General features: G+C 37.5%; 1 protein-coding gene across 2 annotated transcripts in view; it reads right to left on the reverse strand.

Moving 5' to 3' along the window:
• Nyap2 (neuronal tyrosine-phosphorylated phosphoinositide-3-kinase adaptor 2) overlaps positions 1-26685 on the reverse strand; it is a 235852-nt gene that overhangs the window by 136629 nt on the left and 72538 nt on the right. Inside the window, exons 2-3 of one of the 2 annotated variants that reach the window (XM_077110287.1) lie at positions 6015-6316; positions 5455-5467 (exon numbers count right to left, since the gene is read on the reverse strand). In XM_077110287.1, the coding sequence (XP_076966402.1) occupies positions 5455-5467; positions 6015-6316 (315 nt within the window). The remainder of the gene's footprint in view (positions 1-5454; positions 5468-6014; positions 6317-26685) is intronic. The other variant, XM_076866495.2, reaches the window with a different exon arrangement.

A 26685-nucleotide genomic window follows, 5' to 3' on the forward strand; every position in this document is an offset into this window, starting at 1 on the left:
CTGAAACTGTGAGTCAAAATCACCTTTTTCACCTTAAATTATTCTTGTTAGCTCTTTTGGTCACTAAAATAACCTTTCAAGTTTTGGTTGCTCGTAAGGCAGTGACTTTGGAATAAACTTAGCTTTCATTAGATTCTGCCTCAATAACACATTTCAAGTTTTCCAGGATGATAATGATTTGAAATAGTTCAGCAGACATTCTGGTTTTTGAATCAAAAGATATAACTCCACCAAACACCTCTAAAAGACAAAATCAGAAACTAGGGTACCTTTTCCAATTAGAAAGTATTTCCTCATTGTTTTTTTTACAGAAAGTCATGAGATGATGTCATTAATGACTGGAATGAAGAATTCATAACAAATGGAAGTTTAAGACATAATTTTAAAAAATACTCTGTTTAATAAAAACATGTTTTCCTTCAGATACTAAAATTTATATAATATTATTATACTTATAATATCATCATATATATCATATAATATCATAATATTATTAAAAGCTTATAATACCAGGGAATTTTTTATTAATGTCATAATATTATTAAAAATTATTATAGTCATAGAGTATTGTACTATTTATTTGGGTCACTGTAAAATTTGGGGGGGTGCTTTTTCTCTCATTTATTTTTTAAACTTTATTATCAAAAAATATATATATGCTCATCATGTTCATTATGTGGTACTGAAATTTGGATTGTGGAATGAATAAACAGAGATAATTAACATATGCATCACCTTACACACTGTTTGTGGTGAGAACACTTAAACTCTACTCAGAACATTCAAACTCTACTGTGATTTTCAAGGATTTAACACATCAATAATTAACATTAGTCACCATGATGTAGAGTAGATCCTTTGAATTTCCTGTGCCTAACTTAATATTTGTATCCTTTGACCAAAATCTCCCTTAACCCCAGCCCCTGGTAGCCACTCACTGCTTCTATGAGTTCAGTTATTTGATATTCCACATACAAGTAAGATCACATAGTACTTATCTTTCTGTGCCTGACTTATGTCACTTAGCAAGGCCTACCAGATCCATCTATGTTTGTCACTGAAATTCTTTTCTGTCATATATATATATATATATATTCATATTTTTTTATCCATTCATCAGTTGATAGATACTTAATTTGACTCCATGTCTCAGTTACTGTAAATGGCTATCATTGCTGTAATAAATGTGGGAGTGCATACACCTCTTTAACATATTACTGCTATCTCTGTTGGATATACCCAGCAGTGATTTGCCAGATCACACAGTAGTTGGACTTTTAATTTTTTGTAGATCCTCCAGACTGTTTTCCTTAATGGTTGCACAAATTTACACCCCAGCACAGTGTGCAGGGCTTCCCTTATCTCGGCATCCTCCTCAGCACTTTTTAAAATTGGTCTTTTCAATAATAGCCATATGTAAAATTTTATAAGTTCTAACATGTAGAATGGGTGGATATATCTTTTCCTCTCTTGTTTCCTATATATGTGCTACATCAAACCAAAATTTCATGTTATTCGAGACTATTAAAAAGTGGTAGTTACAGGGCTGGGGCTAAGGCTCAGTGATAGAGCTCTTGCCTTACATGTGTGAGGCCCTGGGTTCGATCCTCAGTACTGTATAAATAAATAAATAAATAGATAAATAAATTAATTAATTAAATAAAGGTATTGTGTTATGTACAACTAAATTTTTTTTAAAAGTGGTAGTTACACATTTAAAATTACATTGACTTCCATTTGTACAGCAACTTCTTTTAATCATGCATGTCATTGGCATTAGATACCTGGGTCATCATAAGGCTATGAGACAGGCAGTACACCATCAGTTTTTCAGTTTTTTGTAATTATCTTAAAGGTTAAAAAAAACTCATTGGGTCACTTGCCTAAAGTGTTCACCTCTCACTCTAAGTACAATCCCTTTTGCCCATTTCATACAGAATCTCTTAGAATGACATTACTGAGGAATGAAGCAGTTTGCTAAAGGAATACGAATGACTGAGGTGAGGTTTTGAGATGGCTTATTTGATGGATCACAAATGAGACACATTGTACTTAAGGCCCCTTATTCTTTCTAGTTAACTCCTTTTTTTCATTTAATATTGCCTAAAAATGAGCTGATATCACACTGAGGTGACAGAAAAAGGTAATTAAAATATTCATATTATACTGATTACCATTTATGTTCTTCATATAAAGTAGTACATATATGTTTTTAATGTGACAGAATTATAATTTTAAATACTGAATTGTATTTTTCTTGGTACATGATTTTTGTTGTGTTCAAGTTTATCTCTTTCTTTCTTTCTTCTTCTATTCTGAAAAGCCATTTTATTATAAGTCCAGTTCTTTTTACTTTTATCCACAGGGAAGTCATAATCCTCTTCTTAAATAGAAGCTGGTTACCATGGAAATCATTCTAATGCCACTGAATCAATATTTTGATTTTGCTGACATTTAATGTAAAAAGAAAAGACAGGCTAAGATTTATAAAAGTCACTTTTTATCTGTGTTATAATGTTGATAGCTGGAAAATTATAAAGAAAACATGTTCTATAATGAACTCCAGTTAACTTGCAATTATAAGGAACTGAGAATCCATAAAAGAGCAATCTCCATATTTATGTAATTTTGGCTTTGAGTTTACACATACCCCCACATGCATTTGGACTCAAAAGACATTTCCCCACCCCTGCACTGAGATTTTACCCATCTCTATACAATAATAACAGATTTTATCCTCTTATTATTGAGGCCATAATATGTTTGAAGAGATTTGGCTATACCTAGCTTCATAATTGCCTTTTAAGTGCTCTGAGGAGAGAGTAAAATTTGCATAGAGAATCACTTTTCTATAAAAGCCTACCATTCCCGCACAGGATCTTAGTTCATCCAGTTCACTCAGGACCATGATGAACCACAGCTGAGGGATTCCCAGTCTATCCTAAGAGCTCCCATTTGAGGAAGAGCACCTCCCAACCCATCAAGTAATTTTCCAAGTCCAACTTAAGTCACTGATGTCCTAACTTGGTCACTTTGTCCTACTCTACCTTCAGGTGACATAAAAGATTATAGAGATATAAGATTAAGAAAGCCACTGTCTTCTCTTTGACAAGGAGCCATTGGGAACCCTAGGTCCTTGATGGTGAGTGGATCTGAGAGAGAATGAGACCTCCAGAAAACAGACACCTGAAGCATCCCAAATGGAGGGTATTCTGTTCTATTTTTAACATAATTGAATTGTCACTCAATTTTTTTTTTTTTTCTGTAGAACAGTAACCACGATTTTCCCCCATTCTCACTCTAAGGACCTGTCATCGCTCCCCAGAGGGGGGCTGGGAGCACCTCCCATTCCTTCCAGGAACCCAGGAGAGTTTCTGGCAGCATGACTCACGATGCTCCCTGGCTCCTTTCCTGCCTGTCTTATCTTTCCTCTCCATTCAGGGGTTCTTTTATTTCTTACTATGCTTCATTCCCATTCCGTATTGCATTCAGGATCTCAGCATTCAGAAATCAAGGTCTTAAGTCAGGATCAGTAATCTTCTTTTGCAAATAATATAACGCTATTGATTATGTAGTCTTCTGGCAACTGAAGTGGGAGAGGGCAACTTCTAGACACAGGATCACACAAAACAAACAGCACCATGTATCAATATTAGAGAAAACCTAAGATGATATTTAAAATTTATAAAAGTCATGTCTCTGGAGCCATTTGGTGTATTAACAAGGGAACTGAATACCTCTATGGGTGTCTATGTGTTGATGCGTTACAAGTTGGAGGACATACTGGTAACTCTGAATCATGACAGGGAAAAAAATCCAATTTCTAATAAATTCTAAGAAGGCAGAAAAAGAACAGTCACCTCCAAATACATACAGACCCACAAATGCACACACACAAGTGTTCAATCTATTACTGTTCCTTCTAGCTAAAAAATTGGAGCCAATGTAAGTATATACCAATAAAATAATAAATAAAATAAAATAATTAATAAATTCTTATGATGTACACTTCCATCCATTAAAAAGTGATGTTTCTTGACAAATAAAATCCCCAGAAAATAGTCACATGGAATAAGTGAAAAATACAACACAGGAAATGCCATGCATTATGATTTCAATTTTGCATACACACATCCATGTTCCTGCTATTTCCATGTGTGCTCTTACATGAATACACATATGTACACATGATGTATTACTCCTATATGTGTAGTAGAGTAAACAGACTAAGAAGAGATTTATCCTTGTTGAATTGATGGATTACCACTATCTTCAGGCACTTATTTGTATTATTCAATAATGCAGTCAACTCTTGTCTTGTCCAAAGACACTTGGATGCCAGGAAGGGAGAAAGAAGCGTGAAGAGAGAAACTGAATGTACCTCAGGGGCACCTAATCTTGTGGAACAATTTTGAACTTCTACAGAAAGATGAAGACTAGAAGATGAGGGAACTTTCATAGGGAAATGAGGAGTCCAGGTAGCAGAGAATTCTGCCCAGTTGAGAAAAGGATCATGTGCTCCCCATCTCTGCAGTAAACCTCAGCTGAAATTTGATACCTGGGGGACTCAGGGAAGCAGAATCTTCTGCTATGAAGAGAGTCAAGAATATGCAGAGCAGGAGAGAGTCTATAGGGCCAGTTGGGAGGGCAGGGTTCTCCAACTGGCCACTGGCAGCTTTGTAATCTTGAGGTGTTTATCACAATTGATAAGTAAAAATCTGAGTGGCCTTGGGCAATGTACTGAATGTTGTGGCCTCAAAATTAAAATTTTGAAAGCTTTGTCCCAAAATGGTGGTATTTGAAGGGGGAGCCCTTGGGAGGTACTAAGGACTTGAAGGTGGACCCCTCACCAAGTGGATTGGCACTGTTAGAACACAGCACATTCTCTCTTTCTTCTCTTCCCCATGTGAGAATAGCAGGAGACAGCAGTCTACAACCTGGAAGAGAGCTCTACCCAAAAAAGACCATAATGGCATCCTGCTCGTTCCAGCCTCCAAACTGTGAAAAATAAAATCTGTTCTTTATAAGCCATCCAATCTAGGGCAATTTGTTATAGCAGCCTAAACTAAGTCACCTTGTTTCAAAGTACACTTAAGAGGTCTATCCCATTAAGGGGCTCTCAGGAAAAGCTCAAGAAAGCTGAAACTTACTTATTCAGGCAAGGGCTAAAGAACTGGTGAGATCCATGGTTGATATAACCTAATTCACAGACCAGTAAGGAGGATGAGATATATATGAACTCTATATTTCATAGTTGAGGGAAAATGTAGGCACAGGAAGAAATCAGTAATATAAAGAGACTGAAATGTATGTACATTCACACACACATACACACATACATTCATGCATTCATACTCACTGGAAAAAAATAATGTTAAAATGATTATCATAAAAGTTATGGTAAAAAACATTTTTCCTTATATTGTCCTGCATTAAAACATTCTCCAAATAAACACACAATACTTCCCTCAGTTATTCAAATAGTATTAATAAAAGCTAGAAAATATAAATTCATTCTCTCTCTCTCTCTCTCTCCAAGATAATTTTCAAATGATCCAAAGTGTTAAGAGGGCATTGGAGCCAGGCGCTGTGGTGACACCTCTTATCCCCAGAGGCTGGGGAGACTGATCCCGAGTTCGGCAACACATTGAGGCCCTAAGCAAGTTAAGTGAAACCCTGGCTCAAAATATAAAAAAGGCCTGGGAGAAGTTGTGCTCCATTTGTGTACAATGAGTCAAAATGCATTCTATTATCATGTGTAAGTAATTAGAATAAATAAAATAAAAATAAAAATTAAAAAAAGGCCTGGGGGTGTGGCTCAGTGGTTAAGTGACCTGGGTTCAATCCCCAGTCCAAACAAAACGACAAGGGAATTGAGGACAGACCAATTCAGTAACCTTCCCCTTGATGTTTCTCAGGTGGGACTCCCAGGTGATGCCAGCAGGACAGTGACCCAGGGGGGAGGCCGGGGCTCACTGGCAGACCAGGTCAGGGTGCGTGGCCTGGGAGCTCACCTTCGGGCCTCTCGGCGGGCCTCCCGCTCTTAGTGGCCGCAGTGCTGTTGACAGTCTCCGAGGAGGTGCTCAGCTTGGTGCTGGGGTCCCGCTTGGGCTTGGGTGGTGGCTGTCTCCGGGAGCCACAGCTGCTGTCATCCTCCGTGCCCCCGACCGAGTGCAGGGACTGCGACCTCACGGTGAAGCCACTGGAGCACGGGTGAGGAAGTCTGTCCTGAGGGGCCGGCATCGTCATGAATCCCATGCGGAAGTGCTTGCCCACGTAGCCGGCGTCGTGGCCTCGCCCCCCCTCTCCACCTATGCTGTAAAGAAAGCAGGCCACAGTCGGTGAGGAGAGGAGGCCCCTGCAGAACCCAGGAAGAGACTATTTATAATGGGCGAAGTCTCCAGTTTTAACTTTAGACCGGTGCAGAAACATATTTCACAGTGGGCTGCATTTTAAAGCAATTTTGAGTAGCATATGAAAGCATTCTGTACTTTTGCATTAAATTATGAACATAAAGCAAATAGGACTTGATTATAATAAGAAATCTTAACATGTATTTCCAGATATCTTTTTGCCCATCTGCTTAGCATCCCAAGGGTGGCTGGGATGAAGCATAGCAGACTTTATCTTTGATTGCTTTTCTTTACTTGGAGGTAAAGAAAATCTTACCTGTGGCTTAAAAAGAAAAAAAAAAAAGGCAGGGGGATCTCATAACAATGGCTCCTAGACAATATTTTGATAGATGACTGAGTCCCAGCTCTCAGCCTCAGAGTCTTCTGCACTTTATCAAAATCATCCCTAATTTATCTGCTTAGTATGTTGGGGAAAATTAAACACCAACAAAAGTTCTATTACCAAACTCAGAGACAGGGGGTAGGGGGAGGAGATATAGAAAGAAAAAGGAGGAGGGGCGGGGGAATAGGAGGAGGTGTAGGTGAGGAGGAGGAGGGAAGGAATGGAGGGAGAGAGGAGCAGGGCGGAAAGAGAAAGTACTTTCTTAAATCAGTGAAGAAACTGCCAACCTCTCCATTCTCCAGAGAGCTTCACTCACCTTAGCAACTTAGCATTACTAACAAGAAAATCTGACAGAATAAAGAGCAGCATCTAGAGAAGAGGTGTAGTTTAAAATGTAAAGTATAGATGCTGAGATGACTTTAAATTTTTCACAAGTATTCATGGTAGGCAAAGCTTTCCAATGTAAGGCACCCGAGTTTTATATAGGAAAGTTTGAACAAACATTTGAAAATAGAAATCCCTCTCAGTTTGAACTTGAAGATTCATATAGGAAATGGCCCTTGGGCCTCTCTCCATACTGTTCAGTAATGGTGTCTCTTTTACAACATGAATAAAAAGCTGAATTTTTAGAAGATAGATTTTTCTAGAGTTTCTCCGCATACAAAGTTCATGCAACAATAGAAAAATTTAAAGGAAGCATAATTACAACTATTTAACAGACTTTTTTAGACATGTATGAATGGGAAAATGTACCTCAAATTTTATAAATTTTGAAAGTATGCTGAGTTTGCCTTTCTGGGCACATAACTCATGTAGGCATTTTTTTTTTTTTTTTTCACCTTGATTTTGGCAGGCCGGGCCCTCATAGCATGATAGAATCTTTAATGTCCTTATAACAATGGTCATAAGTTTAACCAGAGTGGGAACAATCATGGAAAATGAGATTTTTTTTTCCTCTTCAACTGGGACTTTTGACAATTACATTTCCGTTCTGAATAAAGCCAGAAAGAACTCAATAAGATCATTAGACTCTGATTCTGGTATTTCATTCCAGTGATGTTAGTGCCACTCAATAAAAACTATTTTTATGTATTTCATCTTTTTCTAATACTTTCAATTTATGTGCAGACACTAACTTTATCATCTTTGCAGCATAAGTGGCTGTAATTCCAGTGTACTAACTACAGCAATGGATAGCTGTCCAGAAAAATAAATGACATCTAGTGATAGCTAAGTGCGAGTCTTCATGTCACAACTACAAGCACCTTAAATCTGTGCATGTGTTTCATATATGTGTTTATTTCAAGAGCATTAATCAAGATAAATGAGAAACTTCATCAGAAGGGTTTGTGAAAATTGTTAAAAACTTAAGGAAAAATAAGGGTAGCAGAGGGGAGGAGCAGTCTCCACAGTCTGGGAGCATTTGTGATGATTATGGCTTTGATCTTTCTCATGGAAGATAAAATATTTGATTTCATCTAACTTTGCCTTAAGTTGTTTTCATCCCCATGTCTTTTCCTTATTTCTGTCACTGTATCACTAAACAAAATCGGTTTAAGGATTTATTTAGACAGTCTTCTCATTCCTAATAACATAGCCACCTGGGGAGATTTCTGCATGTACTAATGCACACACAGGCATTCATGAGTTACTAGAAATAATTGTATCAGCAATTTCTCTGTTACTTTTGACCTAAATAAGGCCTACAACTTTCCCAGACAGATAATTATCTTTGCCTCTACAATTCAGAATTATCTTTTTATCAGCACAAAACAATGTCATCTAACTCTGTCTGCTTTTGTTCACAGATGTATTTACACACACACACACACACACACACACACACACAGACACACACACAAACACCTCTTCCAAGAGAAATTTAATGTGTGCTTCAAACAATAGGCGGTACAAGTGCAAGTCTAGTTTAGCAAGGCTGTGCACATAGGATGAGGAAATGGAGCTAAGAATGAGTTGGATACACAAAGGCCATTGTTCAAGTCAAGGATGAGGATAAGTAACAAAGGGGATAGACATCTAGTTTCAAGAGACCAGGAAAGATGATCAGTGAAAGCAGACTGAAAATTGTGGGACGAAGCAGCCTACAATCAGTTTCTCAATTTGCTATAAGACCTCTGGGCTTTTAAAAATATGCAGATTCCAGGACCCCATATTAAGGGGCAACTACTGAATTGTATCTGTTAAGTCAGAATCTCTGTTAGTATGGCCAAGTAGTTTGTTTATAACATCACATTGAAACGTTTTTAATGCAGACAATCCAGGACTTCCCAGAAGCATTAAGAACAATAGAACCATTCCTGAGGCAACATCCATTAGAAACATCCAGGAAGACACAAATAACAGGCAGAATATCGAAGAAAAGCAAGCATGCAATGCATTAGTCAGATTTTTGTTAGGTTATCCTGCAGTAACAAATGATCCCCAGCCTATAGTCTTTTATAACAACTTGTGTAACTGCTTGTAGTAGCTGTGCTGGCGGTTTATCAGCTTGGTCTCTGCGCACATGTGTTCTTCATTCTAGGATCTAGCCCCTGTTAGGATGTTGTTTTATCACAGAGAAAGAAAAGCATGAATAAATACAACACCCCTAAGGCCTCTGCTCAGTGTGGCACATAATCTTTCATTCACATTCCACTGACTGAAACCAATCTTATAGCAAGGCTTGAAGTCAATGGTGGAGACATTTTCCTCCAACAGCAAAGTAATGCCAGTGACATGATGATACATGGGTGTGCATGCACCTCTCACAGGTGGGAGACCAAATACCTGGTGTGGCAACTCTAGTGTTGATGAAATTTCTCTGCATGAGAGAACTCACCATGAGGAATGAAGGAATGAAGTTAGCTGACAAGACTACCAGTGACCCATCAGAGGACTTTGTGTTTCCAATCTGCTGTGGTTTGGATGGATCCCCTCAAAAGCATGCATTGAGAACTTATTCCCTGTTGTATCAGAGCCAGGAGGTAGGACCTAGTGTGAAGTGTTTTGTTCAGGAGAGCTCCGCCCTTATGAATGGATCAATGCTGATTATAGAAGAGCTTGAGGCTTTGAATTCAATCTCTTGCTCTTTTATCCTGTGATGACTTCCAGCATGTTCTGTGACCTCACCAGGTGCAGCCCTTTGTTCTTGGACTTCCCAGCCTCCAGAATACTGAGCCAAATGAATTTCTATTGTTCCTAAATTACTCTGTTTGTCGTACTCTTTCATAGAACAAAAATGGACACTACCCGTACAATTGTGGGATCCACAGGGTTAAAGGTCCTGGTCCCCATAGGAGACACATTTGTTATAAAAGACGTAACAAGGATTCCAGTGAATAGAAACCTAGAGCTACCTCTGAGGCAATTTGAACTTTCTTTGTACAGAGAACAGCAAGCTAACAGAGGGGTCATCAAGTGGACAATACCATTAACCTTGTTCAGCAGAAAGAGGTAGGACTGTTACTAAATGGAGTAGAGAGAAATATGTATGGAATCAAGGTGATCCACTTGGGTGCCCCTTGATACTCTTGTAACCAATTGTGGCTTTGAAAGGTTACACACAGAAACCCTGGCTCAATAAGATTATGGTTAGCAATTTCTCTTGAAAGAAAGGTGAGTCCCATCACCAAGTAAGCCAGTGAGGCCATCTGAGGTGTTGAAATAGACAATGTGAAGTACGAATGGTGGAGGAGGGAGGTATTGTGTAATTGTGTAAGTGTGCCATGAAGAGGACTTCATTTATCACATAACTGTACCCTGATAAATTTCCACTCAGGAAGAGCTGGATGGAAGCCAAGAAAGAGGTGGTATTCAAACCTGCATGAGGGTATCAGCTGCATCCAAGTGATGAACTGCAGCATCCATGGAGGTACATGGTTCAGATCTGTCTTCAGAAAACCTTCTCTGAGGAGAAGACTTAGATGACAATTGCCAACTAGCATCTTCAAATTTGCCCCAACATTTTATCCAAGTATACTCTGTCATGGGGAAGCTCCCAGACATTGTATAGTGCAGTGAAGCATTGGATTTGGTTACTTCTAATCATTGCAGGGCTATCCTTGCATCTGGGTTCCCATTGTTACACCAGAGTCTGAAGCTCTTCCCAACAGATCAGTTCTCCTTCTCCCTCTTTTTCATGGAAGCCAGACATACAGTGTGACCTGAACCTTGTCTGACCTGTTCCTCTTCTTCTTTCTTCCTGTCTCACAGGCAGTCTCCTCCATCAATTGCTCACCCTTCTAACACCATCTTGGTGTCCTCCCCAGGGACCTGAACTGACATACTTGGGAATGATCATACCAAGGAAAAGAAAATCTAAAAACAAATGTGAGATCCCAGAAAGAAGAAATGCTTGTGAAAATAGGTCAGCCTCCTGCTTTAGACTGAACATTTAAATGGTGCTTGGGGAGTGAGGAACCAACTCTACTGTAGAACTACTTGGCTCAAAGTGAAAAGTTATGTGGGCTGAAGAAAGCAGAGTCTTTTTGCAATCAGACTTCCAACACTTAAGATAGATTAAGCCTGACACATCCCATGTTATAAAAATAAACAAGTTTCATAATCCTGAATTTAAACAAGTATGCTTTTTCTCCCACAGTGAAAGCAATGTTGCAAGACCAAGTTGTCTCTTGGCTACTTTTTGTGTCATAAAACGTGAAGAATAAAAAATTACTTAAATCAAGGGGGGGGCTATTTTTCCAGAAGTAATTGATAGTTTGTAAATCTCTCTCACAAAGAAGTTACTGGCTAATGGACAGGTCTGGACATTTGTGCACTAGGATTATTAGTTATGGACTCAATTCCTCGATTCATCATTTAGTACTAAAAAGCATTAGCCACTAAATCCCTAGGGCAATTTCCTTATCTGTTAAGTGGTTGTATCAGCCCCAACAAATTATCAATATGACCATGGTACTATACACACAGTACCTAGCATAGACTTTCATACAAAGTATGTAGCAAATAATTGTAGCTTTAAACTTATGTTAAGTCTTGTCCTACTGAATTCTGTTTATAGGATCATCACTTGCATTTTAAGTCCCATCTATAAAACATGGCATACGGTATCATATAACCTCAAAACACTCCACACAAAGAGACCTGAAGTCTTATGGTAAACTCAAAGATTCAAGACAATCTAGGCAAATATAATCCTCATATTATTCTTAACTTTCTTAAAATATTTGCATCATTATTTCAAAGCACACATTAGTGAGGATTGATAATGAAAAGTAGAAAACAAGAACTTTAAAACTGTGCTGAGCCTGCTAATCAACAGGGATTGTCACTTGTCTTGCTGTCCTCTTGAAAACCCGTCAGCACTGATGTTGTGTCTCTTCTTCTGAGAACCGCTTCCTTTCAGAAATGAAAACACAACCCCTGAGAAGGGTGAGCTCTTGAGGTCAAATATCTTCTTTAAAAGTGACAGGGCTGTGGCTTCTGTTTGCAGATTTGAAGCAGACATGCCAATATTTTTGTGATAGAGTCTTCTTCTTTTGGATTCACTGCAAATCAATAGAATCCTACTTCAGAAGCATGTGTGTACGTGCGTGCGTGCGTGCGTGCGTGCATGCTCATGTGTGTGTCTATATCTACACATGTGCCTTGCTTTCTTTCAAATCCATCTGGAAGTTGAAATATAAACTGAAGGGATACCTAACTGAAATACCAAACTGAAGGGACTTTGCTTGTTTGAATATTTGCTTTCTGTAGTGAATCTGCACAGTTAAGCTAGAAAATCCATTTCCAATTTGTAATCCATTACATTCCTAACTTTGCATACTCCTGAAACACTGGGAAATTCTTTTCTGTTTATTTTTCAATAAGATGTATTTACCTGGTATCAGAGAAAGGGTACTTCTAACCATAAAATGAATGGGGAGCATTTGAAAGAGAAATAGAGGCCAGCACTGTAAAAAGAGAATAAAAATTGATTATCATGGTTAATTGTTAGATTCTTTCATGTTGGGCATTTCATTGTGAATGAGTAGAAGGTAATCAATATTTTGACTTTACTCATTAAAAGCCTGACTTAGAACATCTATATTTGATTCTGCCTCCCTCTTGCTTTCTCTTTGGATGCACAAGGTCAAAAGTCAACCCTTGTTACCAATGGAGAACATTTCACCCCCAAGAGCACTGTCCTCTTCTAGGTATCATGTCCAGTAAACTGATCTGTGTTTAGAAAAACAGTATGTCACACCTTTTCTCATTTGACTGATAGTATGCCTCTACCCAAAGTCAGCCATTTAAGAGAAAGGTACAAATGCATCTGCTCCAATTATTGACAGATTAAATTTGCCATACAGTTGATTGTGTGTCTACACTCACCACAGCCACACTGGGCTTTGAAGAACATGGAGGCTGTTCCTGTCTACTCACTTTAAGCTTCATGAGGAAAAGAATTCTGTCTTTTTGCTTATAAAAACGTCACTAGCCTATATTTGTTTTTTTAAAAAAAAATATTTAAAAGTAGGTCCCCTTAGAAAATAGCCAAATAAAGGGCTTCACTAGAGGATTTTGGAGACTGCTATTTTCCTTCCCAGGAAATCATTGTCCCTTCTCCTGGCAGTGGAAATTCCTTTGAGGAGTCAACTTTCTTCCTCTGCATCTGCATGTTGCCCAGGCCTGGCCAAGTGGACACTGAATCCCACTGGTTACCATGACTCTTTGAAGGACTGGCAAATGCTTGGAGTCAGACAAATCAGAATGAACTCCAAGCACTCTGTGGAAGTTGCACTGGCTTGGAGCCCAGTCCTCCTTCCTCTTCTTGCCATCATGAAGGGAAACGAGTGGCACCAGCTCTTGTGGCATTGCAGAACGCCTGAATCTAGGTTTGCCTGCTGCTAGAGCAATCCCAGGACTCTTCAGGTATGTCAACCACAAAATCCCACTTTGTGGGAGACAAATACAGCTAGATTTTCTGATACTTTTTGTTAAGTCCTAAGTGAACCAGTACAATGCTCTGCAGACAGCAGTCACAAGACAAAAGCCATTGGCTAACTTGTGCTAGAAAAAGTAACTGGTGTCAGGGAAGGACTGGAAAGGATTCAAAGCAGGAATGAATGTATCCTTCTTATTTATTGTTTAGAAATATCCTTTTTATTTTAACACATGAATGGAAATAATTAACTGCTTGATGAATACATCATATGTGTGTGTGTGTGTGTGTGTGTACTGTAGATACAATTCACACACACACATATTTTAATCATGCAGTATACTTTGATGTGGAAACTTGGCTTCAGTAAAATTAAGCTCTGTTCATATTTTCTTCTAAATTGTTCACTCACCATTACCCTTAATGTCTTCCCTGAGCCCCACTTGCTCATTCAAAACCATAATCTCTGGATTTCTTGCCTCGGGCTCAAACATTCATTTTCACCACTTCATATCCTCTATGATATCTGTTTTCCACTTTATGTTCTTAATATCTCAATTCCTCTAGCTTTTATTTTTTTTAGATGTCAATTTTCTGTGTTAGGCTGTTTACTGCTGCTTCTTGGGTGCTGAGGTCAAGTGTTACAATGGGGTTTTTTACACACGTTCTTATTAACTGTTATGATGATCTATTACAGAAAAAAAATAAAATAAAACAATGGAGGGGAAAAAACCTGTCCTCAAGAGAGGAAATTCAGTTTGCATTAGCTTCATATGGTATTTTTAAAATTGATATAATTAAACATCAAATATGTTGTTTCTCCATGCTAGAAGACTTCAAAAATGCCCTGAAGTTAGTATTTTAGAAAGAACAAGACATATGGAACCAAGCACTTAGTAATTGTCTAATTTTAGGTAAGGACTATATAATTTCTGATCTTTAATTACTCTTATATTTATATGAACAAAATATTTTTCAGAATTGTTATAACAAATTAGAGTGATAAAAGACATTTTAAAATCACCTAGCAATGTGGCTGATATAAGTAGAGTTGTGATAGACAAATGTTAAAGTTCGCCCAAATCCATAGGTTAACTCTTACCCCCAAGCTGACAGTATCTGGAGTTACCTAGGTCATGAGGGTACATCTTCACAAATGTGATCAATGCCCTTATTAGAGAGAGCCAGGGAGCTCCTTCTCCCCTTCTGCAATGTGAAGTCACAGCAAGATGGAGGCCACCTGTCAGCCAGGAAGAAGGATTTCAGTAGACACCAGAGACCTCCTCTTGGACTTAATCTCAGAACTATGTAAATGGCTGTTGTTTATAAGCTACCAAATCTGTGGTATTCTGCTTCAGCAGTCTGAACAGACTAAACCAAGAACCTTTATAAATCACAATGTATATTCCCTTCCTTTCTGAAGTGCCATGTAACTCTGTCAATTTTTAAGTTTTTCTTCCAAGCTATAACAGTCATTTTTACCCTGAAACACCATGAAGGTAAACATATAAAAGAATTCCACTTGTTTTTTCAAGTGGATCTTAAAGATAATTGTTACGTTATTTACTTCCAAATCCAAATAGAAAAGAAAAAATGCAAAATGAAGGAAAGAGATAAAATATAAGCAACTTATCCTTTTTGCCATAATTGTCTATTAGGCAAATAAAGACTTGGAAAAATCTGTTCAATGAATTTCATGTTCATTTTTCTCAAACTCCATGATTTTTTTTTAATGAAATTTAGAGCTTAGGGTAATCATGACTCAGGAGCAATGCTTATAAAACAAACATATAGTTATTTATTACAAATGCCTTTTTGTCAAGAATTTGAGGTTATTATCACTGCCCATTAATATGATGCTCATCAGAATAATAAAGTGAGATGTTTGGAGCAGGGAGTGGATGTGTGTGAGAGTGTGTGTGTGTGTGTGTGTGTGTGTGTGTATGTGTGTGTGTGTGTGTGTCCTCTACCAAAGTTCCTTTTATTCATTTCTGAATTTCTAAAGAGACAGGACTGAAATTTAATGCTTATTAGAGCCAGAACAAATTCTATGGAACATTTTTAAGAGACTTACTTTTACTTAAACATGACAAGTGCTTTTGAGATTAACATATGTTATTATCTATGGTACTTTGGAATCTAAAATTAAAACATTTCTTATTTTTATATGTAAATAAGGTTTCCTTAGTCCTTGAAGTGTCATGACTTGCAGAAGAGGGGATATATGGAAAATAATTCAAATCGTGGTATTCAGTTTCAGTTTAGAATATAGTTTGCAGAAGTTCACATCGTGGGAGATCTTTTCCAAAAATTCAACCAAAGAAGGGGAAGTTATGGAAAATGCATTTTATTTGTGTCTTCAAAACTGACATAAGCTTTGAATATGGTTTGAGAACCTGCCAAGTTTTTAGAAATGAGTTTAGCTAACCATATGTGGTACACTTTTTTCAATCTAGTGGTGGAAGCTAGAAATTAAAAAAAAAAAAAAAAAAAAAAGTTAACATACAATGGCCTTGAACATCCCAAGAAGAAGGGACTAATTTCAGGTTCATTTAAAATTTAATTGGTAATATTTACTAAGAGCATAATATGTAAGTAGGGTGGAATGATTCTGTATTAAAAAATTTAATTCACTCACTATTTATTCACAAAGTATTCAAGTGACTACTCTCAAAGCCCAATGGTAAGTGTTCTCAGTGAATCATGGACTGTGCACCAGCATGACTTCAGCACCATGTGGTCAGACACTCACTGAGAGGAAGCACCAGGCAGGTGCAATGGAAGAACCAGTCCTGGGGCCCTAACCACTGCAGAGGGGCTGGGAAGTCCCATGAAAGGAAGTGGCTTTGCAGCTGATGCACACAGCATGAGTAAGACTTCACCAGATGAGGGAGAGACGTGGGGAGAGGAAGATTTATGTGCTGGCAGTCAGGATCCGGAGGAATTGAGAAATGAGACAGGAATATTGGGGCAGAACTTGATCAGACCTGTTTTCTCGTATTTCCAATGACTTGATCCGTGTTTGGCTCAAAGGGGCAACCAATAAGTATCCATTAATCAAGTGAAATAATGTGTGCATTTTTGGGAATAGTTAAGAATAACTCACATTTCTCTCTCCCTCTTTTTCTTTAAGCAACAGGATGGATGGCAATGTCATTTAATTATATTCTCTATTTTCCTCTTTCTTTCAGTTACCATTTTCTCAATTTTTGAGAAAAGAGAAAGCAAAATTCTATGCATACTCATCCACTGTTAATTTCTGTCCCTGTTATAAGAGACAGCAATTTGAAGGCAGGGATCTGTGTAATCCCTTCCTCTCCATCTCTACTGCTCCACTGCAGTTTTAGGTGCTCATCACTTCTTGGCTAAATTAATACAATTGCCTCTCAGCTGATCTGTTTCCACAGTGCTGCCACACTTATCCTTCTAAATGCAGATTAGCTCATGTCACTCTCTGCATTAAAACCCTTTGAAAGCTTTTCCATTTCTCTGGACTAAAAATTAAAATTCTCATGTGCTATTCCAGGTCTTTTATGATCTGGATCCTATGCCAAGTCTCATCTGCACCATTTTCCTTCTTCACCTTACAAACCCTCTGCTATGACATATTTGTACCATAACAGCATCCAAGATTGTGGATTAACAGATCAAATTTGAAACTAACCACATGCCTAATGTATTGACGGGCCTCGAAGGCAAAATGACAGGTAAATTATGACCCCAGACAGCAATCACCCTTCACTCTGCCTGAAATCACTCCTTTGGTCATGATTACGACTCCATTCTAAGGAAGTTTCTTTGAGGAAACTTTTCATTATCAACAAAACTTTCTCAAGGCTGAACTCGATGTCTCTCCTCTGGACTGTCATCAGTCTAAGCTTTGCCTTTTTCAAAGCTTTAGTTGATCTTGTCCACTCATCTGTGGGCCCCTTAAGAACACAGACCATAAATAAATTCCAACAAGTGGAGACAAGATAGGAACCCTTAAAGTGAGAGAAAGATACAAGTCCTGAAACACCGCTAGTATTTTCAGAAACTTCCTTTGTGATCTTTGGGCTCTGGCATTCTGGGGGAACTATCTGTCATTGGAAAGAAAAGCCACGATGACCCTATAAGAAGGGAAAATTAGTCAATAACTATTTTCACCCACAAAACAAAAAAATCATATATTCAAAGGTTATTTTCACATATCCCAATGGCCAATATGAAAAAAAATTACACAGAAAATTCTAGCTCTGCTACAGATTATTTCTAAAACCTTAGGCACATTAAATCCTTAGGTTTGTTTTCTTCCTCTCAAAATGTAGACTATCAATAACAACCTGTCACATTGTTTTGAAGATAATTTTGATGTCTGAAATAACCCAGCAAAAGCTCTAAACAAATTTCACTTAACAAATCCCTGGATTAGATTTCATTCTTCTTTAACTTTGTGAAAAATCTTGATTGACAGCCATAGTAATCTGAATGCCACAGCCAGAAGGCCACTTTCTGGCCTTGCCCCACACTTATGTTCTGGAGAGGGCACTGAATGCTTAGGAGAGTCAGTTATGTTCCCTGTCAAACCTTAAACAGCTTGGAAATAGGCCATGGAGGGAGAACACACTTTCCTAGTGGCAGTAACAAATAGAACAATGCCCTGGTTTCAGGGGAGAGCCAAACAATTCATCGGAGCTAAACTGCAGATGCCACGCTCTTCAGTACAGTTTCAGTGTATTTTGTCCTCTGAAAAGTTTCATCAGAAATAAGGTAAAAAGTGGCTTTCCCAGCTCCGAACATCATCTATGACACAGTATTGTGGACATCACCATTGAAGGCATCTTCTTTATTACTGTTGCTTGGTGAGTGAAACTAGTAAAACATGTACCCTAATTTTACAGAATATGGATTTTCCATAATCTTGGCAGAAAGGGGTTGGTATGACCTGAAGTTATTTCTGGCATAAAATTTCACAGCCAGGAAAAATGAGTTTTCTTAGAATTTGTAAAGCTCCCAATTACATTGCCAGACATTCATTGACCTTCTACAGAGAGATGGTATGATCTGCCAAACAAAATCAGAGGACTGGAATAAAAAAGCTTTAATGTCAGCTCTGTCTTAAACATACGGCATTCACCCTTCCCAAACATTTGTAATATGCATTTTTACAGATCATGTTGCCTTCAGATTTAATGGAACAGGATTGGAGATGTGGCTCAGTGGTAAAGCATTTGCTTGGCAAGCACAAGGCCCTGGGTTCAATCCCAGTACTGAAAAAGAATTTTAAAAAAATAGATTTAATGGAACATGTTCGAAATTTCCTGGATGAAAAATCTCAAAGATTGTACAGAAGGTCACTGGAGATCTAGAATATTTGAGAACAGTGAAATGCTTATTGCAAAATATTCTACTCAGTCCTCAAAAATATTTTTAAGATTAAGAGGAGTCATGGTAGTGAAAGGGAAAAAATATATCTCAGAAAAATCAGGAAATCCGAGACACATATTTATAGAATCATAAAAAATGAACTATCAAAGAATAAAAATATATCATGGTTTCATCTTCTGTATAAAACCAAAATTAATCCAATGTCTTTCTAAATTAGAAATGTAACTAATGAAGGCTACCATTCTTAAAAGTTAAGATAATCCTGTAACTACAAATGGTACACACCTCAGAATGATTGCTTGAAAGCTTCAGGGTACCCCACTTTTGGTAAACCCAAGCCTAACCCCCCAGTGCAGCTCCTCAAAGTCTGTTTGACTGAGAGAATGTTGCCTTCCCATGGGAGATCCCTGTGCCTTGCTCTTTTCTCTCTCTGAATTCCTCTACATAATTAACAGTATGTTTTCCATGCTTTTTTGATTCTATCTATCTCAACAGGTTTTTTTATACAAACACTACACTTTTTTTTTAATTCTCCATTGGCTCACTCTCATCAACAATCCAAAATATTCCAGCCTCCTGTTCCTTTAAGGCACATATCCCCAAACACTTGAGAGCAACAGCTCTCTTTTCTTTCTCCTGTTGTTTTCTCCCTCTGTTTCTCCTTCCTTTCACCCAGCCTTCCTTCCTTCCTTCCTTCCTTCCTTCCTTCCTTCCTTCCTTCCTTCCTTCCTTCTCATTCATTTGTCATTCATTCATCCATCTTTAATACACAACTATGTACTCATCACTCATCATCTCTTTTTTTTTTTTCCAAGCACATTGTTAGCTGCTGCAGATGCTGCAAAGGATGATCCTGCTTCCTGTGATCATCCCATGAGTCATTCTGTCTCTTGTACTCTGGATTCTACCACCAAACAGTCGATTGAAAGTATTTTCTTTCACCTATTGTATAAACTTAGAAGTTTTCTTTTTTTTTTTCTCTGCCTAGATTTTTCTTGAATATTTACAGTTATTTTTCTCTCTTCTAGATCACAGCTTCTTTCTGGAAAGTCCCACTTCCTTTGGCTTCCTTGATCCTGTTCTCTCCTGTGTTATCATCTTTCTAGTTGATTCTGTGTGGGCCTTCACTAACTTACCTTCTTATACCTTATGCTTTAATATAAGCCAAGGTTCAGTTTCTCTTAGTCTCCTTGACAAAGAATAATTATTCAGACATCAGTGATATCCTGTTCATGGTTTTTAATATTTTCTAATATTCTATTGTCACCTGAAAAAAAAAAAGAACCTATATGTATCCTCCCAACAAAGTGCTAGATCAGGGAAGTGAAAGTCCAGCCAAAGCACCCTTAACATGCAAGGCCCATGTGTTGAAAGGAAACAGCAGCAGCACCTCCTGTTCTTTCCGTGGAAACTTTGTCTTCAATAGCATCATTCTCAGTCACCAAGACCAAGACCTTCCAAATGGTTCACATCAAATTCTTATTATATATGCATACTCATCAGGTCAGTAAATTCCTCTCTTCTATCAGGCTTCCACATCCCTCCCATTTTCCAAACCAACTCCAAGGCTTAACTTTTGGCCTTGTTTGTTCACTTGGATTTTTTTTTTTTTTTTTTTTTTTTTTTTTTTGAGAAAGAGAAAGAGAGAGAGAGAGAAATTTTTAATATTTATTTTTTAGTTTTTGGTGGACAAAACATCTTTATTTTATTTTTTTATGTGGTGCTGAGGATCGAACCCAGCGCCCCACACATGCCAGGCGAGCACGCTACCGCTGCTCACTTGGATTCTTTATCTCAATTTCCTTTAAAAATAACCCAATCATTTACCAGAAAAAAAATAGTCTCCAAAAAGAATAAGAGCTCATCATTGCCCCTCTTTACACTCTTACAGATTGCCCAAATTAGAGCCCAGCTCCTCTGTGAGACAACTGAGGCTTTACCTTATTTGACTCCACCTTCCTTTACATTTAAGTCTATCATCTGGCCACATTAATCTGTTGCCCTGGTTTTTAATTTTTTCCCCTTTAAATTACATCTCCACTTGAACAAAACATATTTCACTTTCATTAGGATCTAAATTGAATGTGAGTTCCATCTTGAAAATTTTATTTCCTTCTTTTTCAGTTTTTATTTCTTTTATAGTGTCACCATTTTTATTTTTCTTTCTCTTTTTCCTTTCCTTTCCTTTTCCTTTTTTACTTTTTTTTTTTTTAACCCAAGGATGCTCTACCATTGATCCACATCCCTAACTGTTTTTATTTTGAGACAGTTGCTAGCTAAATTACAGAGATTGGCCTCCAGAACTGATCCTCTTACCTTAGCCTTCCAAGTAGCTGGGATTACAGGTCAACAACATCACAACACCTGACACATTTTTCTTTTTATGTGGCATTGTATTATTACACTTGTATTATATACAAACTTGAGATTCTATACTTTTTAAGGATGAAGGTGAAATGTTACACATGCCTTTATGTCATATATAAGTGATGTGCTTCTTTGAGCAGAAAATGTAATAGTTTGCAAATATTGGGGGATTTAAGTTAAATTCATTCCTACCTTTAAAAAGTATGATAAATTATTATAACTTATTTTCAAATATATGTTAAATTAATGAGTCATAACTATCTAGAAATTTCAGTTTAATAGAATAAGTCTGGCAAACTAAAATATTTTTAAATAGGAATTTGCTTTGGAAGGCAGTGAAACAGTAAAGTAAAATATAGAGAATAACATATTATGTCACTCAGAAATTCCAAAGAGAACTAGTCAAGCCACTATTTACACTATCTACAAAGTAGAAAAAATCTATAATCTGTGTCTGTGGAAAAAGATAGCATCAATCACACACACACTCACTCATACAGACACACTCATCACACAACTAAATGCGCCCATATTGCATACACATATTTGTTTCCACCCAGGTTAGAACTTCCTTTCTTAGCTCTGATCTTAAATCATTGAGTGACCACTAGTGAATTCATCTCCAAATAGATTCATTCATCTATCAAATGGCATGGTAATATCCTTCCCAATAATCCCCCAGGATATTTGTGGGATGAAAGTGAGATTGTAAAACAAGGTCAGGTTTTATTCATGAGGTGTTTTTCCTACTGAAGAACAAAAAGCATTTCATGAATCTTTCTTCAGAACACACTACCTTGGCAAACTGATAAAGCTGAGAACTCTACTGCCTGGAATTTTTGAAGCCCATTAAAAAGAATCATGCCTACAATTCTAAAATCTAAGCTGCCATCCTTCATCCTTACAATCAGAGTGGCATGTAAATGTGAATCACTAGAGATATGGCTTAAGAGCCAAATGTTCATTCATGGATCCATTAGTTACTCTAAATGGAGGGGCCAATGTGCTGCCTTTAAGCACAACAGGTTGCACATCTACTTAATGCACCCAAATGTAATAATATGATAGATTGAAATATAGATGTCACAGACTGCAGAGGCCAGAAGACTGGCTCTCTGTTTCTCTGGAATGGCTTTCCCGGAACAACCCACTCTCCCTGATTGGTTTCCTTCAGACAAAACAATTGAATCTAAGGCAAGTGCTTGGTTCATCCACTTTATGCTGTAGCCTTAAGGGGTTCCAGGGTCTGGTGTTAAAATTGTCTTTGATCAAACCTCATCTTCTCCTGAATCTTTACTCATAAGAAATTAAAAATTATCATCACCATATATTAGACACAGTTTTAATGCCCACAGCTTGTCTTAAAATAAAAAGAAACAATTTCCTGTTACAATGGATGCAAATCTTCGTTGGCCTCATTATAATATTTAATCATGTCATTTGTTGTACATGACAGCACAGAAAGCCAGTGCTATACAATGGCGAAAGATGCACACCACTCAAGTTCTACAGCTTAGTGGAAAGCACATTTAAATTTAAGATCCATCCTGTTAAAATAAAATCTTTCTATATATTTAAAGGGATCAGGGACATGTGACTTCACGGTACTTTACCAAAAGGGAGTTTCTTATTTACTGAAAAATGGCTCACCTTAAGAAGGACAATTAACTTAATGATTCTTTGGCCAAGTTTTTTTTTTTTTTTTTCTACATTTGTAACTGCCATATGTGGGTACCTGTTTCAGTTTTCTACTGTACAGTTTTCAAATCTTTGAAAATACATGATTTGGATCTAGAAAGAAACCAAAAGATTTTTATTTACAGCCATTTAATTAAAAAAATAAATAAAGATTAAAGAATTATAAGTTGTTAGGCTAATTCAGGAGTGAAAGAGACAAGAGTGTTAAACAGACATACATTCCCTGGGAACAGAACTTTTTGTAAATCTCCTTAAAGATATCATCTTTACTTCTCGCCTTGACCATCACTCTCATGGTCATAATGTAGACCTTGTGATTGCTAAAACTTCACCCTTTCTATAACCTCAATGTTAAGCATCCATATCACCGACTGACTGACTATCAGTACTTGTCACACTTCCTCTGTGGGTCCAACCTCAATTCTCATTGGGAACCTCCTACCCACTGGTCCTGCAATCTTTTCTGTGATCCTCAATTGCTATAAATCATGTTTTGTTTTGTTTTTTTGTATGAGGCTTGAATTTCCTGGCCAATCATTATTATCACTCCCTGGCACATATCTGTAACACACTTGTCCTTCTACTCAGGTGTTATTGGGATAAACAGAGCTGTGTCAAACACAGAGGTCGAGATCAGTCAACTTAGTATGAAAGCAGGGGAGATGGTCATAATATGCACAGATGACCTCAGCCACAAACAAGATCTGGTGTCCTGCTTTCTCCTTTCTTAGGTCAGTCCACTGAATATTCATTTAAAGGGAACACTCCTTGACTCAGATATCTACACAGTATTTGATTTAAAAATATCCATTATGTGGCAATATGATATGAAAATAGTCTCTTGAATGCTTTTTGCCAAATCACAGTGTGTGCATAAATTTAGTACAATAATTTTTGGTTGGTGTTGCTATTTTCATTTATGAGAAGACAAGAAAAACTGACATTAACAAGATCTATAGTTTTCTCATGTCTTACATGTATCATTCATGTGAAGTTAAGAAAATAAGATCTTCCCATAAGGTTGGAAGTAAAAATGTCTTGCATTGAGTGCACAAGCTCTGCAGGCAGTTGCTAATCTAATCCAATCCCCCAAAATCACTGACAGTAAGAGTAAATAACATTCCCCTAGGTAATGCCACTAAATTCAGAAAAGTTCACAAAACCACACAGGCACATATAGAAAGACTGTTTGAAAGTCATTTTTTAAAAAAACTGTCTCACACTCCTTAGGATCTAATTTTCTGGAAGGAATGAGATTTCATACCTTAATATCAGGTATCTTCCCTCAAAGACCAGGAGCTCTGGAAGAGAGATGACTGGCTAATTGGAGCAAGAAGACAAATCCAGCAGAAGTGGTGGTCACCTCAAAGCATTAGTGACTGAACTTATACAGCGTCAAGGATTCAATGTGACTAAACCACCACAGCAATTGATTCACTCTTACCATTTTAAGTCATCTCCAAAGTCAAGCAAAGCTATACTTCCCATTTCCCTGCGAGATCTTCAGGCTAGTCATGGCAAGTCAGGTGACAGAAACTCTGGTTCACATAGAGTTTTGTGGGGACACAGAGCCATTGAGCAATTTGTCTAGCTCAACGAATGACAGTGATCTATGTGTCACGTTCTCTCACATTAATGGAACTGCCAGCCTCCTCCAACCCCAACTTGGCTTTATAAAATATTTCTCTTAACAGAGCCAAATGCTGTTATACAATTTGTGTGTGGTGTGTTGACACTGACACATCCCCAGTTTACAAATAAATCAGGTAGTAAAGAAGGTTTAAATAGTGAAGAGAGTGTGGCATTGGATGTGACAGCAAAGAGCTAACCAGAAATGTGAACTTGATTCATGGTCATTGTAAAGACTCGAGAAATCACTGCAGAGGTTTCCAATCAGGTACTGGGACTGGTATATATGGACGTGGAAGAGTTGCTCATGCATCTTTCCAACTCCAACGTGACCACATTGGAAGTCTGATTGGCCACTATGGAGAAAATTTCACCAGAGAAATAAACAAATGCCACTAATCAAGTCTTTTCCTTTCCCCCTATATGCTACACTTCTTGCTGGATTAGGACAACATAGTAGCATGGTGTGACCCAAGTTCCCAATTAATAATGAAGTAGAGGGAAAGAGCAGTCAGGGCTCTAATTCATTAACACAAGTAGGAGCTACCAGTGCTCAGACAGAGACAGCGGTGGTGGAAATAATAGGGAGTTCCCTTGTAAACTTCTCCTCAGAAAAATAGTGCTACCAGCTGTTTTGGGAAAGTATAAAAATCCACACACTTATGTAAAATCTCCCATCTTTATTTGTGGATCACAACATACATATCAGATCAACATGACTTTAGGCAAATTTCACTCTATAGCTGTCAGGCAATGTTCCAGCCTCAACCCATATTTCTTGCTGAGATAGTGAATAGTGATATCAATACTTATTAGCATGCATTTTGGAAATGCTTTTTAAAAAGACTTTAATATATATATATATATATATAGGCTGGTGGTGCTGGAGCATGCCCATACTCTTAGCTACTCAAGAGGTTGAGGAAGGAAGATTACAAGTTCAAGGCTAACTTGGGAAAGTTAGTGAAACCCTGTATAAAGGAAAAATGGGCTAGAAATGAATCTCCAGGAAAAAGCCTTGCTTAGCATGTACAAGGCCCAGGACTCAAAACGAGCACTTTCAAAAAAGAGAAGAAAATGTTACTATAGAATATGTTCTTATTTCAGTAAATCCTACTTTATAATAAACAAATTATGGCAAGATATAACATCATGGAAATCACACCTACATTATCAAAACCTTTTACATTTATATGAAATACATTTTTTCCTCCTATAACATGTTTGTTACAGTGTATTTGTGTACCATACAGAAATATGAGTACACCCATTTTATGAAGGAAGAAACACACCCTGATCTGTAAACAGACTGACAGAATAAATTGTGGAATGTTGTGCTTCTCTAACAATCTGCCTCTTTCCCATCCTGCACTGCTTATATTTGAACTGAGGATTAATGATCCCAGATATTTGAATTAATGGTTTGATATAGTGCAGAGATTAAATTATCCATAATACTAATGATAGTGATAATAAAATTATAACCATCTATGTTTAGGGCATTATTCTATACATGAATTATTTCCAAAGAGCCTGTTTTTGCAAATGCACAGATGAATTATAAGGCACCTATTTAATTTGTCCAGGATTGCATGACTTGGAACTGAGTTGGTTCAGAACCAAGTCTGCCTGTTCCCTTGGTTTTAGAAAAGGATACATGGGAATTTTTTTTTTAAGAAAAAAATTTTATTTCAAATATAGAATCTTAGTGCAGAAATGTAATATTTGAATCTTTATAGCTTCCAGCATCCCAAGGTGACTTGGTTAGAACAGTATAGCCTCTGATGACCCTCAAATGGTAGCTATGACATGTGGGTATGTGAGGACTTTGCTGTACCTATCACACACCCACCTTGTGCCCTATGAAACATCCAACAAGGACCTTCTCTTGGCCTTAACCTCCCAGGAACATTTCTTCCCTCAGCTTCTTCTATCTCAGCTCTGAACTCAGTGCACACCACTGATTCATGTAACCACCCCTCCTCTACTCCAGCTCATTATCTGTT

The sequence above is a fragment of the Callospermophilus lateralis genome, chromosome 9, assembly GCF_048772815.1.
Source record: "Callospermophilus lateralis isolate mCalLat2 chromosome 9, mCalLat2.hap1, whole genome shotgun sequence".
NCBI lineage: Eukaryota > Metazoa > Chordata > Mammalia > Rodentia > Sciuridae > Callospermophilus > Callospermophilus lateralis.